The sequence below is a fragment of the Polypterus senegalus genome, chromosome 8 (assembly GCF_016835505.1).
Source record: "Polypterus senegalus isolate Bchr_013 chromosome 8, ASM1683550v1, whole genome shotgun sequence".
Taxonomy (NCBI): Eukaryota; Metazoa; Chordata; class Cladistia; order Polypteriformes; family Polypteridae; genus Polypterus; species Polypterus senegalus.
In genome coordinates this window covers 141,883,437-141,899,738 of record NC_053161.1, presented here as the reverse complement: position 1 = coordinate 141,899,738, position 16,302 = coordinate 141,883,437, and the positions used below count along the sequence as shown (strand labels likewise).

The window sequence follows — 16,302 nt, the reverse complement described above, 5'->3', positions numbered from 1 at the left end:
TATGAGTGAACTGTGCAATTTGCTCAAAGTCATGGAAATATTTGAACTTCTGCAAGCTCCACAAAATTCATTTAAGTCAATGTTGAAAGGAGGAAGAGCTAGTTTATATTTATATTTAGCAGCTTATAAATGGTACAATGGTGTTTTAAACTGTTCAAGGAAGAGGCTGTCAACTCATTAGGTGACATAGGCAGCCACCTCAGGTGGCACCACCCAAAAGGTATGATTAAGGAGCACATGCACCAGCAGTTGATGGGAAATGGTCTTCAAAGTCTAAAAAATACTGAATGCGTGTTATGGACATCATGGGGTGCCATTTATGTACCTCATGGGGTACATGCACCCAACACCAAAGGGGATCACCAAAATCCCCCACCCCCCCACTCTGACTACATATGGGCTGTGACTGGCAATGCCCAGAGAGTTAGGGAAGCATCTACAAGCATGCCCCAAAAGATAAATAACTATAAGCAAAACAAATGGGCACAATCTAGCAAACATTTAATAGATACACCCACACACGAGGGGTACCCTAAAATAACTGGAATATGTACCTGGTGCACAATCTAGATTTAGTTGCGATTTTCACTGCTAGGTGTAACGTACTTACAGTGGCAGTCTGCCAAGTGGCATTGCTCTGTATTGTTCATACGCCATTCTGTGTCTGTTTTTCTTGGTGCTTAAACGTGTTCTGCGATTTTTGTGATGGGTGATCATAAAGAGCAAGTCTGCATTAAGTTTGGTTTTCTCTTGGGGAAAACAGCTGCTGAAACTGCTTTTAAAGAGGAAGCTTCAGGTAAAAACAGGTCTATGAGTGGTTTTCATATTTCAAATGAGGGGAATCTCACTTGAAAACCCAACCAAGATCTGGCCGACCTTCCACAATTAGGAATGACGAAAATCTTGAAAAAGTTTGCAATGCAATTTACGAAGATTGGACTATTGAAGAGATTTTCCGAATTGACTTGTGTCGGAGTTCTTGCATATGAAAAAAAACCTCAAAAAGGAAAGTGTTTTTGTACCATGGATCAAGTCAAAAAGGGAAAGAGAAAAAAAAAAACCCACATGCTGCTGATATTGGACAACAGTCCTCTTCAGAGGAATTCAAAAATGTTTCCACCAGTGGGAAAACAGTTAGGACAAGTGCATTCATTCACTTGAAGGACACTAAAGTTTCAGTAAATAATAATTAACCCCCCATTCCAGTTATATAGTTCCATTGTTGGAAGTTCCAGTACCAGGTACTGCTTGAATGTCTTATGATCTATGCAGATGCTTTGCAGTTTTCTTCCATGGAGATAAACACCTTGTAAACAGTAAATAAATTTTCGCTGATGAAGTTGCAGGTTTTTTTTTTTTGTGGACAGGGAGGACTCATTTAAGGCTTGTTTAGAGATAGTAGCTGGGCACATGGCTCATTACCCATGTAGCACCAGTGTTATGTCCAGTGGCAATACTTGATATTCTCATTATGATCTGCTAGGAGGAAACCGGAGTACCTGGAGGAAGCCCACACAAATGGGGAGAACATGCAAACTCCACACAGGGAGGACCTGGGAAGCAAACCCTAACTGCAAGGAAGCAGATCTACCACTGCGCCGCCCGCTACTGTACCCCTCAAATGAAAATACCAATGGCTGGAATACTGATTGGGTGGTAACATCATACATGCCAAAAGCAGCTCCACAACAATTGTACAATACATAAGCATGAAAGTTCTGTGCATGGTTGCTACAATTCTGATGTCAAACTAGCCTCAAAGCATCATAGGGTGCTGGGGGAGGGTAGGCACCCAAGTTGGCAGCAGGGCATAATTTCTGGTAAAATATTGTGTAGAGAATTTCATTGGGCTATATTACTTACTGCAAAAAAAAAAAGCTATGGTTAATTCCACTTATTAACCCTAGACGAGACTCAAGGTTTGTGGAATCTGTATCCATTTAATCTCCATGAACAAGCAAAGAGTGATCTAACAGCAAATGAGGATATTTTGGGCGTTTTCCTTCTGATGTTTAAAGGGAAAAAAAAAAAAGTTTGAATTTAAAATAAATATTCACTTTTATACTAGTGAAGTATATGTTCCAGTTTGCTTCAACGTGCTTATGTAGAAATAGATTAACTTTCACATCAAGGACAGGCTAAACACTGAAATGACACCTACATTACTAACAAACTATACACCATATTATTGAGTATTTGTATTATTAAATGTCAGCACATTTTACATTTCCTTTTTATTCCTGAAACCAATTTTATTACATATGTACTGTACACAACTACTTTGATTAAATATATTTTTCACAAAAAGTGCACCATGGAACCACTATGAAAAAAATTACAAAACCTGTATTGGGCACAGCAGTCCCAAAACATTACAATGGGTGTTGATCCTAACATTAAATCAATGAAAGACGCAAGGTTAAGGGTAGATTTAACACAAATGTTAGAAAGTTTATTTACACAGAACACCACAGAAACCATCTAAAACCAACTTAGTAACTTCATACATGCAAGACTTTGGGAGCTTTCAGTTGACATTTGAGACTCTGGTGGATTGATGGAGAAGTGACATTCTTCTCTAAGAAGTGCAATGTGACAGATTCTATAGCTTCTGAGACTTCTAGGAGGTAAAGTCTGCGGCCTTAATGCTGAATAAAATGTCAAATTGTAGGCACATCCATTTACCTTTATGTAACATGCATGTTACACAATTTCATATAGGCCACATACTGTAAAAGATCTCACATTTGCCTAAAACAATTTATAGTTTGTGGTTGGATAATGTGATTGGAGAAGAGAGACTGTCCTCTTACAATTGAAAAGGCATAAGGGTACTTTGCAAAACCCGATCTTAGCCATACAATTTGAGCATCATGTAGCTTCATGTGATCATTTTGAATATACAAAGTTAAAATGCTGAAGAGTCAAGGACTTGAGCACAGAAGAGACAACAGGTGTATTGGAGTTTGGCTGCCGTCCCTCTGCTGTTACATTGCTTGTGTCCCTTTCAAGGCGACATGTTGGGACAAGGGCAGATGCATACAAAGAGAACAGTAATCTTTCAGGCATGCAGTTATAATCAGTCAATTTTCTTCCCCACTAAGAATAAGTGTTTGCAAGAGTGTTAAAATACTTGTGTAACTCTGTTATGAGGTAGTATTTTTACTGCACTTGAGCTCAATACAAGTCAAGTAGAATGGAACATTTATTGCCTCCTTACCCTTGACCCATACAGCATTGTTGTATATTCTCTTCCAGGATATGGCTGAATGTAGTTTCCACTGGGTGACTGCACTCCACCTCTATAACCTTCAAAGGGAGCTGGGAAAGGAAAAAAAAAATCATTGGCATCTATTCATTAAACAAATTTAAGGAGCCTTTAAACTGCAGGTATGTGTTTACGTATTCAATGTACTGGTGACTATTTGATGTGATCAAAAAGTAATGAGAATCTGGTGTGGACCACTTTATGTTTAGCTCAACAGTCAAATAGAAAATTTGAGTGCAATCTCATTTTAGAAGGAATGCACGCGGTTTATTTAAATTGAACAATGATACTTTACGTCTGTCATTCAGGCCGGGGTACCAGACCTGGGATACTCTTGTTATAGAAAGTACACAAGTGCTTTATAAAGCAATTCTCAGATTCCTGGTTTGGTAGTAAGAAACAAAAAAACTTTTCTAAACAATAGACGGGCCACAAACTTTTTTCTACTGTGGTTTTATCATAAGTGTGAATGTATGATTAAATTATATAAAAAGGTCTTATAGCTATTGTACATTTAATTGTTAAAATATAATTAAAAATTTGATAAAGTGTACACTTGTCAGCACTAAGGGAAGGTGCCGAAATACCTTTATATGCACTAGGTGAACGATAAGAGTTTGTTGTCAGGCCTCTTCCTCCACGTACTGTTCCTCTGACTGCGCCACGGCCATTGTAGAAGGCTTGGTTGGAACGAGGGAAAGTATTAGTTTGACCAGGTGACAGATACCCATGGCAACCATTGCTCACAGGAGAGTCTGATTGATAAGACGTTACTGCAATAGACAACCAATATTAGACATGTACCACTAGAACTGCCATATATGAAACATGGTTTGGTAAAGTGAGTTTTCAGCTAAGTACCACTGAATAATGCAGTAAGAATGCCATATATTTCTCACATTTTGGAAGAATTTAAAATGGAGTTGAGCATCAATATTCAACTGCTGTTAAGACTAATGTAAATAAACTTTCATTTCTGAAGGGAAAAAAAGCTGGAACTGGAGACACAGATAGGAACAAAGCAGAAATGAGTCCTAGATATGGTAGAAACAGTCTGACTGGGCCCATTCTCACAGCCAGTTTGGAATTGCCAGTCAGCTGAAACTGGAATGACTAGAGCAAGTCCATGCAGACACAGGGAGAATGTGCAGACTTCACACAGGACACGATCTGTGTAGCAACAGCACTAATCACACCGCTACCTTACCACCCTTTTCACAGATTACTTTTAATAGAAATTGCTATGCAATGCATAGATGGCCTACCTGGAGTAACGCTTTCAAGTACAGGGGTGGTTTGATCAAGTATGGAGCACTGAGGGGGTGTCTGAGTGCTAGCTGTGGAGTATGTCTGACTGCAAGATTCTTGGTATGAAACAGTATCCGATTTCAGTTCAGACTCTCTTGGAGGTAAAGGAGCATCAACTTTAAAGACCTAAAAAAAAAAATAGTAAATACATTAATTTCATAGGCTGGCCAGTACTGTAACACTCACTGACCGTCTAAAAAGCACTGGATTCTGGGTTTTCCCTAGCGATGTTAGTGTCACTAACTTTACTCTCCACTACAGTTTGGTTTTGAGACATAGGTGGCCAAGCATTTACCCAGAGAACTCCATGAAAAAGGTATCCAAAAATGGATAAAACCCTCTTCTCACAGTATTTTGAGCACTTAACACTTAGTGCTTATGGCTGTCAAACTGACATGAATGTACTCCGTCTCCATTATAATATGTAGGCCAACACACCACACACTTATTCCACAATTACTTTTGTTATTACAGATTCTACCTAATGTTACTGAGTGAGGCATGTGCTGCATGTCACAAAAACCAAAGCCACACCCACTATGCACCATTCTCCATTCAAACCTAACCTGGTCAAAGGTAGCGGTTGCTTTGCCGTGCAGCTGTACGTGTCATTCACTCATTTTACATGGACAGCTTGGGCAGAGAGCCAGCACTTTTACACTGCTTCCTTACTCCTCTGCACTTCCTGTTAATATGAACCTTGGAAGTCCCACCTGCCTTGTGTTTAATTACATGTCCACCAGGCTGCACAGTAATCTTACAGATCACCCAGAAGTTAAGGAAATCTTAGTAAATGTTCATAACTCAACTCATTCCTACAGTTTGCCCATTCATTAAAATAGGATACAAGGCTGAATAAAATAGCAAAGTGTCATCCACATAAATTCAAAGGGCTTGTGAGCTAATGAACGTACAGTATTCTCAAAAAATTCCTCTTGAATAAAAATGTCTATGGATGTTTGCTTCAGCAATATATTTAGTTCCAGCATGGGAGCAGGCAAAGTGGAGTTTAGTTTCCCCATTTGCTGTAGTGCCCTTTACAGCAGGATGCACCACTGGAAGATTCATTTAAAATGTATGCTTCATTTAACACAAATTCAAGACAAAATGTGTTTACCACTAATAAAGCCAACTTAAACAATGTATCTTTAATTATGCAATTGTCTAATGTCACATTTCTAATCCTACTGTGAAGTCCCAAGAAGATTGTGCAAATGTTTATGCAGCCATGAGGCAAAGGTCTGTCCTCAGCCCTAGCATTTCCCAGTAGAGATCATGACTTGGGGTTATACACATCCTCCTTATGGCAGCAGAACTTCTCTCTTCTCCTGCTTACTACTACTTTTGACAGTTGACCTTTGTATTGTATTTCAATACTTTAGATATTGGAACTGTTAGTATCACCTTAGTAGTTAGGCAGAATGTTGCCCTACAATATAAAAATTGGCCAGAGGACCTCCTGATGAGTGACAACCAAGGTTTGATTGCTTTCCAAATGAACAAACTTAAGCAGTGCAACTTGTATTTCACAATCTTTCCAAACATTCACTGTGAACATGCCTACCCTGAACAACATCCAGACTAACCCTGGTGATTATTACGTGCAGCCCAATGATATTTGAATCAGTCCATTTTTAAAATCTAGCAAATGAGACCCTAGCAGAACTAATTACCATGTTTATATTGGTGGTCATTCTTTAAAGGATGGTTAAAAACATTATGGTGAAAATTCACTTTCACATAGCACCACTTTTTAGTAAAATCAGACTTTACATATATCTTAAGAACTGGAGATATAAAACTTGCTTACACTCAAACATACATAAGCCATTCTTCTGCAAAAGGTGGCGTTTATAAAACCAGAACATGATGTGAAAATTAGCTTGACATTGCAGATGGTTGAAATTTGCTGCAAGTCCTACAGATTGGAGATAGAATTCTAACTCCAAGCAGCAGGACGTTGCACATTTCAACATATCAGTCATATATTCCTTTGATCTGAAACTAATCACTTCTGATTGACATGTTCTCAATACAGTGGTCTTCAACGTTGGTAAATCCTAATGCATATGCTAATATTTGCCTTCTATTGTGTACAAAGAGTGTGTTGCTGTATGATTTAAATGGTAATGGCAGGACATCTGCAATGACCAGCTATGCAAAGAGTGAGATTTCTGGGACTGAGGATTTATTGCTCATGACTGGCAAAATAAACTGATTTAGCCTTCTTAGAACCACACTCTTGGTGTGGTTGAAATGGAGCCTACATTTGGACAAGCCAGGGTTGCCAGACATCCTGATTTGAGCAGGACTGTCCTAAGTTCAGACAGTGTCTCACATTGCCTCTGAAAATCCAGAGTGAGCAAAAATTGTATGTAGACATCTTAATTCAATTTTTATATTTAATACCTAGTTAGGCTCGCTAAATTTGTAGAAAGCCTGGTGTACAAATTTTATTCATAAAAGGTGGCAACGGTCAGCTGAATCAGTTTTTAAATCATGTATTTGTGTTGTCATACATTTGCTGCAAATTATTGTTCAAAGTTTATTCTTCTATACATGTTCTTATTTAGATATACTTGTTTAGATTAAGTTAGAATTATAGAGGTATAAACATGTATAATTTAAAATGCATTTGCCTCAACTTTTTTGGCCTCTTGAAATGGTGGCTGTCCTGATCTGCAATTGTGGAAATCTGGCAATCCTGGGACAACCACAAAGAAATCACACAATCCTTTTGCCTTATAAGTTATCAGGGTATTTGGCAATGACCTCTTTTCAGGGTCGACTGGCTGACCGGTTAAGAATTTTGCAGTCATTTCTGAGCCATGTTATCTATATGCGTTGGTAGAATTAAGATGCTATCCAGACCCATCCTGTTGGCCTTATGGTCAGGGTGAGCAAATAGCGATGAAAAGGTAATTTGTAGCAACTGCTTGTTTTCGTAATGTAATCTGTGCAAATAACTGCACCCCTGTTGGAAATAAATACATTTATATAGCACCTTTCCCATGCTCAAGGTGCTTCACAGAGTCTTAGAAAACACAGCAGGGTATATGCAACATTGGATACAAAGGTTTTCCTGAACAATGAAACAGAAAGCATTAAATAGAACAATAAACCAGAGTAAAATACTAAATTCAGATGGATGGATGGATGAAGAAAAAAAAAAAAACTAATTTGTGATATAACAGACAAATTATCCTGCACACCACACCTGGACAGAGAGGTAAACTGAAAGAAAGGGCAGAATGTTAAGTTAAGCCTTCCTAAATAGGAGTTTACATTTTTTATTTTTTTTAAAGAATGAATGAGTCAGCTGATCTAATTAATTTTAGGATGTAATTCTAAAGTCTAAGTGCTATGGAGCTGAAGGCCCGGTCACCCATAGAGTGCAGGTTATTGCGAGGCATAACAAGATTACCAGAATCAGAAGACCTTAGTAGGCAAACAGGGGCATAGTGATTTAGAAGGTCACTGATGTAGTCTGGTGCAAGGCCATTTAAAGCTTTGTAGATCAACAGAATTTTATATTCAATCCTGGAAGACACAGGGAGCCAGTGAAGGCAAAGCAGGATGGGTATGATGTGCTCACTGTTGCTGGTTCAAGTAAGGACTCTTACAGCCAAGTTTTGAAAAAGCTGGAGCTGTGATATAAGATTAGAAGGGGCACCTGCCAGTAGGGAATTACAATAACTGATGTGATAAAAGCATGGACAAGTTTCTCAGCATTAGAATAGGAGAAGAATGAGTGAACACGTGATATGTTACAGAGGTGAAAGAAAGTTTAATGTGGTTTATGTGGGTGGAATAAGAAAGGGAGGAATCAAAAATGACACCAAGATTCCCTGCATCAGAAGGTCTGAGGAGATCATCAAGAGTGACTAAAAAGGAGCTATTTTTCTTAAGTAGCGCTTTAGTGGCAATTTGCAGGAGTTCAGTTTTGTTGCAATTTAATTTTAAAGAGCTCTGCTCCAACCAGGTTTTAATTTCACTGAGGCAAGTTGTGAGCGGAGAAAACTATGTCAATGTCAAAAGTACAACTTCAGAGAGTTGAGCATCATCTGCATTAAAATAGCCCAGTCCATAGCTACGAATATGGCCAAGGAGAAGCATATAAATACAGATGAGAAGAGGGCCGAGGACAGAGCCCTGAGGAACTCCTTGTGTGACTGGCACTGAGCTGGATCTGATGTGGCCAAGATTAACAAACTCTTGCCTGTCAGTCAGATAGGACTTGAACCACTGGAGGGCAGTGCCAGAGATACCCAGCACGTTCTCCATCCTGGACAGTAGAATGTCATGTCTGACCGTGTCAAATGCTGCACTGAGGTCACTGAGGTCCTGTTATTTTCCTGAAGCTGTTACCCATAATCCCTGTTGTGGGGCATCCAGTAAATTTAGTCTTGAAACAAACCATAAATTAATTGATAACCAAAAAATAAAGGTGTATAATTAGACCAAGGGATAAAACCAGACACTCCACCAGGGGCATCTGTAATAGAAATTTAATTCAAATTAAAACAAAAAATATATCAGCAGTTCAGAAAGAACCATGCAGTTTTAAATGCTGTTTATTGAACATTCGCTCTCTTGGCACTAAAGCTGTTTTGGTAAATGATATAATATTAAGTACAAAATCTGATCTGTGTCTTCTTACTGAAACCTGGCTTAGTAAATGTGACACTGTTCCCCTAGCTGAGGCGTCACCAGATGGATACTCGTTCCTTCATAAGTCTAGAGATTCTGGTCGAGGAGGAGGCCTTGGAATAATTCATTGTAACAAAATGCAAATCACTCCTAAAAATTTAGGCAACTTTACATCCTTTGAGGCATTCATTTTAAATATTAAAACAGATTCCAACACAATTATAGTGCTAGTCTACAGACCACCAGGGCCATATTCATTGTTCATGACTGAATTTAGCAACCTTCTGTCTGATTTGGCAATAAATTATGATCACGTAGTTCTGATGGGGGATTTTAATGTACACATCGATGTGGAAACTGACACTTTTAGCAAATGTTTTACTTATTTGTTAAATTCAGTAGGATTTTGTCAGATTGTCAAAGGTCCAACTCATAATCATAACCATACATTAGATTTAATTATAACTTACAAAGTTGAAATTCAAAATTTAAATATTACTCCATTAAATGTAGTTATTTCCGATCACTTCTTAATTACGTTTGATTTAGTTCTGCCCATGCCAGCACTCGCAGATTAAAACAAAGACAGTGCGACATCTAGATTGTAATTCTGCTTCAAAATTTATAGATACCTTGAGTAAGTCGAGTGTAATTGTGGAAAACCATTTAGATCAGTTAACATCAAATGTAAACGTGGAAAACAATTTAGATCAGCTAATATCACATTATAATGTGACCTTGAGAGATGCTCTGGACACAGTGGCTCCCCTAAAACAAAAGTGATCAAAGCACATAGAAACTCTCCCTGGTTTAATGAAAACACTCGAGCTCTTAAATTAGAGTGTCGAAAACTGGAGCAGATGGAGAACAACAAAGCTACATGTCTTTCAAATTGCATGGACAGAGAGTGTTAATAAATATAAAAGGCCCTCTTTAAAGCTCGCTCAGAATACTATTCTACATTAATAGATAGCAATAATAAAAATCCTAGGGTACTTTTTAGAGCAGTGGCTAAATTAACAAATGGGAATTCAGATCAACAGTGCAAAATACCAACAGATATTAGCAGTACAGACTTTATGAACTTCTTCAATGAGAAAATTAAAAATATAAGATCCCAGATCTCAGCATCACAGTACAAACCAAATACTAGCTTAGCAGACCCTGTCTCACATTGCATTCAGCACTTTAATAATTTTAATCCTGTAACTGAGCAGGAAGTCTTAACTTTAATTTAAAATGAAGCCCACTACTTGTTCCCTAGATCCAGTGCCAACAAAACTAGTAAAAGTGCAATGGATGTTCTTGTAGCACCATTCTAAACATTATCAATAGTTCATTATTGCATGGCACAGTACCTGATGCACTAAAAGTGTCAGTCATTAAACCTTTACTTAAAAAGTCAGACCTAGACCCACACATACTAAATAACTATAGGCCTATTTCAAATTTACCATTTCTCTCTAAAATACTAGAGAAAGTAGTCGCCAGTCAGCTTCAGTCACACCTTACGCATTACAATTTATTTGAGAAATTCCAGTCTGGCTTTCGACTGGTCATAGTACAGAAACGGCACTAACACGGGTTGTAAATGACATTCTGATATCCTCTGATGAAGGAAATTCCACTGTAATTATGTTGTTGGACTTAAGTGCAGCATTTGACACCATTGACCATTCTATTTTACTGCACAGGCTAGAAAACGATGTTGGGCTTACAGGCCCGTGCTCGCTTGGTTCAGTTCTTATTTATCAAATCGATTCCAGTATGTACAGAAATGTGCTGACAGTACTCCATCATTATACACAGAAGTTGAATATGGTGTCCGCAGGGCTCAGTACTGGGACCTTTACTGTTTTCACTTTACATGCTTCCACTGGGATCTCTCATTAGGAAACATAATGTTAATTTTCACTCGTATGCAGATGACACCCAGTTATACCTTTCATTTAAATCAAATGAAGTTTCTCCGATGTTGTCTTTAATTAGTTGTGTTAGTGAATTAAAGGAATGGATGAATGAGAACTACTTGTCTTTAAATACAGATAAAACAGAGATGTTAATTGTTGGAGGGAATGACGCTGATCACAGCAATATTTTGTCATCATTTAACTCAGTTGGAATCCCAATTAATTTTACTGAATCAGCCCGCAATCTAGGAGTTATCTTTGACTCTAGCATGTCATTTAAAGCGCATATTACAAAGTCGTCCAAAACATGTTTTTACCATCTTAAAAATATTAGGAAATTAAGGCTTTCTAAATAAACAGGATTGTGAGAAATTAATTCATGCATTTATCTCTAGTAGGATTGACTACTGCAATGCGGTGTTCACTGGCTGTTCAAACTGTTCTCTATACAGCCTCCAGTTAATCCAAAATGCGCTGCAAGAATTATTACAAGAACAAGAAAATATGAACACATAACCCCAGTTCTTAAATCTTTACACTGGCTCCCAGTTAAATTTAGGGCAGATTTCAAAATCCTCCTTTTAACATATAAAGCATTAAATGGCCAAGGTCCGCTTACTTGTCTGAACTTATCATGACTTACAAACCTGAGCACATTAAGATCTCAAGATGCCGGTCTGCTTAGGATTCCAAGGATTAATAAAATAACAGTGGGAGGTCGAGCTTTTAGTTACAGGGCCCCTAAACTGTGGAATGGTCTTCCTGCTTCCATAAGAGATGCCCCCTCGGTCTCAGCCTTTAAATCCCGGCTGAAGACTCACTACTTCAGTTTAGCATATCCTGACTAGAGCTGCTGATTAACTGTACATACTGCATCTCTGTTGTTAGTCATTAGCACTATAACATAAGTAACATGATAATTATATTTGAATACTAACCCTCACCTATTCTGTTTCTTTTCTCGGTACCCAAATGTGGCCATTGGTGCCACGCCCACCTGCCAAGTTGTTTGCCTGCCTATGGTAAAGTCATCCCTGATGGAGGATCACAGGAATCATGGGAAAGAGGGGTCCTTTCATCGGAGCAATGTTTCAGCCGTGGCATGGCCAAATGGAGATGCAGCTAGATGGATGAGGTCTCCAGGACTCTAAAAATATCCAAACCTAATTATGTCATATCATCTACTGTTAAACCGTAATTCTAAAATTTTTATTATGCTGTCTTAAGGAATTGTTCTGTTGTGTATATTGTATTGTATTGACCCCCTACTTTTGACACCTACTGCACGCCCAACCTACCTGGAAAGGGGTCTCTCTTTGAACTGCCTTTCCCGAGGTTTCTTCCATTTTTCCCTACAAGGTTTTTATTGGGAGTTTTTCCTTGTCTTCTCAGAGAGTCAAGGCTGGGGGGCTGTCAAAAGGCAGGGCCTGTTAAAGCCCATTGCGGCACTTCCTGTGTGATTTTGGGCTATACAAAAATAAACTGTATTGTATTGTATTGTAAACTGTCTAACAGAATTAATATGCTGGTTTGTCCAGAGTCTGCTGCCATAAGGAAATCTTTGGTTACCCGTAGCAGAGCAGTTTCAGAACTGTGCTGTGCTCTGAAACTAGACTGAAAGCGTTCCATCAAATCAGAGGTTAAGTAATTGGTGACCTGGGAGGCTACAACACACAAGAACTTTTGACAGGAAAGGCAAGTGGGAAATAGGTTGGAGATTGTTAAGGCTGTCACCGTCAAGACCAGACTTTAACATGGGGGTTACAGAAGCGATTTTAAAAAAGTGGCTGGCACAAACCCAGTGTCAAGGGATGTATTGATTATTGTCGTAACAGTCAGGATTATGGCATGAAGGCAGGATTTAAGTGTGGCCTCATCTTACAAAGCAGTTCATTAAATGAAGTGACTGGTAAAAATTTAGAAAAGCAGCTGGATAGAGTGGGAAGACAGGGAAGGATATAAATGGATGGATTTATGTTAGTTGAATTATTTAGATCTTTAAAATTTTATTGCACAAAAAGTGGAGGACGTTTTCAGAGACTTCAGTAGAGGTGGCAATTGGGCCAGATGCAGGTTGAAATAAATTTATTAACTACAGAGAACAAAACCCTTGGGTTATCATGGCCATTTCTATTATTCTGCCATAATGTGTGTTCTTCGCTGCAGTTAGTGCAGCCCTTTGATGGTCAGAAAAAGCCTGGATGGGCACGGCGAGGCCAGACTTGCGTGACACTCTCTCAAGGCGTCGGCCAGTTGCTTTCATAGATTGTAGCTCTGAATTATACCATGGAACTGAACACTTAAAGGAAACCTCCTTATGCATTTTAAAGGAGCAGTTTTATCTAGTGCCGAGTTATAGTGGTAACAAGACTATCTAGTGTTGATGGAATAGGTGAAGACAGAAAAAGATCAGAAATTAATCCAGCAAGAACAGAGGGACAGATATTAAGGTTTTGGAAAGAAATTTGACATTTACAAGTAAGAGGAGGGAGAGGTAATGACACAGTGAAAAGCACTGCTTTATGGTCAGAGAGTCCCAAATCCCTACTATAAGTGTTGCCAACAGATCATCCAGATGTGCAGATCAGGTCCATTATAGGACAACCAGAATGGATGGGAAAATCAACATGCTGCAACAAGTCCAAACAGTCTAGTAAGGATAGGAATTAATTTCTCAGTTTACATGCAGTAATGTCAATGTGGATGTTGAAATCACCAAGTACATTAACTCTCTGGGAAAGTCACCTTAAGTGGGTTAATAATTCAGTCAGATCAGATAGACGCATTGTATTTTGAGGGACAAGAGACCATAAGTGAGACAGGACCAGATTTTATTAGCTTAAGAGCCAGACAGTCGAAAGACAATGGACTGTCACTGGGGATTCTTTTGATGATTAAGTTCGATTTAGCAATTACTGTGACTCCTCCGCCATGTCTTGAGCTGTGAGGCTCCATGAAGTGAATATATCCGGGCAGGTTTACCCCGTGACAGATGTAAAATCATTTGGTTTTTGCGAAGTTTCTGTTTAGCATAGCAAGTCAAGATTTGAGTCTAATGAATTCTGATAGTAGCAGTGCTTTACCATTAAGAGATCTGGAGTTAAACAGTGCAATATTAGCCGATGTGGGTTCATTGTGCGCAGATCCATGACCAGAGTTTATTTTAACATATTGCAGATTTGGCACACTGACAACCCTCTTTCCAAAGCCATGCATAGGACAGCATATTCCTGAGCAAATGCTGCCGGTGAACTTTTAATTCTCAGCCCAGCTGTGGTGGCGACCTGACCAGTGATGTAAATGTTTCAGGCGCCGCACAATACTATAGTCTTTCTGGATATTCCAGTCTGACCATTTGCTCTGGAGAAACTGTTTAATATGAAGGAGTTTGTCACAAGAGTATTTTAGCATATTAGAGAGCAATACTTATCAGATAGTAGCAGAGAAGCAGTACAGCACAGCAGAGAAGGGGAGATGGGAGGATCAGGTGGCGCAGATGAGCAGCAAGCAGCAGAAAAAGTAGTAGGAGATATTACAAAATGCACATGAAGATACCAAAATTCGGAGGTTCCAACACAGTCACATACATACAGTATAACGCTGGGTTTTACAGGCGGGATCACACAGAGCCACATCCAGATCGGTATAAACCTCAGATCATTTCTTAGTCATCAAGCACGTATAGAAGGAAAATCGAGAGCAATCCAGTGTACAAGATATAATCAAGACAGACCATTCCTGGCTCAGATCGTCACGGTGCAAAGAAATGTCCATAGGGCTTGTCCAGTGTGCCACAGAAAGATTCAGTTGTCCTTGAGGCTGCAAACCCAGCCAAGGCAAAGTTCATAAAAGTAAATCCAAATCAACAAAGTTAGAGTCAATTGCACCCATGAACTATACATACAACAAAAAGTGAAGAATTGCAAAAAGTTTAGGTTTAATGCAAATTAACGAAAAATGTTAACAGGGAACAGCAGCAGCAACATGTGTGCCAGCGTCCCCTCCACAGTCAATGGAAAAAATAAAGGCACCATTACAAAAGCAAAATTCATTCTGCAAACAGAAAGTACTTTCAATTAGTATACATTTGAACATTACATTCATTGTATCTAACATTGGGCCAAACAAACAACTTCATTAAGAGTTAAACTTTGGGTCATCTATATTTTTCTATAGTACAGGTAATCTCCCAAAATTCAAGTTTTTCCTTTTGTGAGCGATTTTGATGCATTAAATCTCTATCTACTTATTTCAGGCAATGTGCAATATTGTATTCCATTGTTAATACAGCTATTTGGTGGTCATGATGAAGCATTTTCATTGTTCACAGCAGTAATCCCTTATCACTCTACCTAAAGGTAGCTTCAAAATGGGAATTTGTACAGTTACAGTACACCATGCAATTACCACAGCCTAATGCTATAACTTGGTAAGCAGACTATAAATGCATACCTGCTCTCTTTCAACTTAAAGCTCTAAGAATGTGCACCACAGATGGAGGGGGTCTTCTACGAGTCATTCTTGAAATTTAGTTGCCATCAACACTGCCCAATTTGAAACTTTTCCTCATACTTGAACTCTTGGATTTGCAGCTTGGTAAATAAAAACTTTCACTTTGTAACATTCTCAAACATATGGGTAATATAAAATATCACCAACTTGTACAGCAGGAGCAGTAAAACCATCTGCAGGTATATTAGGCGATTGTTTTTGCTGATAGAATAGGCTAAACAACTTTGCTTTCTGTATGGGCTAATGAATAAGTTTCATAAAACCCTAAAATACTTCAATACTCTAAATATACTAATCTCACAAAAGCAGAGCTTCAAGGCTGAGGAAGCATTTCAAACATCGCTTGTAAATTGAGTGGATGCAAATGGGATATAAATTATTTAAGCAAAAAAAGACATAAGCACTCCAAGACCAGCTTCAGGTTATCTATGATCTTTACTCAGTGTACAGTTTCAAGAACTGAGTTGAAGCCAAGTGGAGACATTGGACTACATGCAAATAAGCACAGAAACTTTACTTACAGTCTGCATAGCTTTGAAAGGAGAGGTAGTTATGCTTATGGTATGGTTACTGGTGGGAGGAGATGAAAAAACTTGCCCTTGAGATACAGTAGGTGGCAATGAACATGACGCAACCTAATCAAAAGCAGGAGGG

The 16,302-nt window shown here is 38.7% G+C and overlaps 1 protein-coding gene across 5 annotated transcripts in view; it reads right to left on the bottom strand.

Annotated features, from left to right (window-relative positions):
- The window catches only part of caprin2 (caprin family member 2), a 60,463-nt gene that overhangs the window by 4,429 nt on the left and 39,732 nt on the right, over positions 1-16,302 (bottom strand). For 3 of the 5 annotated variants that reach the window (XM_039761846.1, XM_039761847.1, XM_039761848.1), the window contains exons 16-19: positions 16,170-16,283; positions 4,534-4,702; positions 3,856-4,041; positions 3,221-3,321 (exon numbers count right to left, since the gene is read on the bottom strand). In XM_039761846.1, the coding sequence (XP_039617780.1) occupies positions 3,221-3,321; positions 3,856-4,041; positions 4,534-4,702; positions 16,170-16,283 (570 nt within the window). The remainder of the gene's footprint in view (positions 1-3,220; positions 3,322-3,855; positions 4,042-4,533; positions 4,703-16,169; positions 16,284-16,302) is intronic. The other 2 variants (XM_039761849.1, XM_039761850.1) reach the window with 2 other exon arrangements.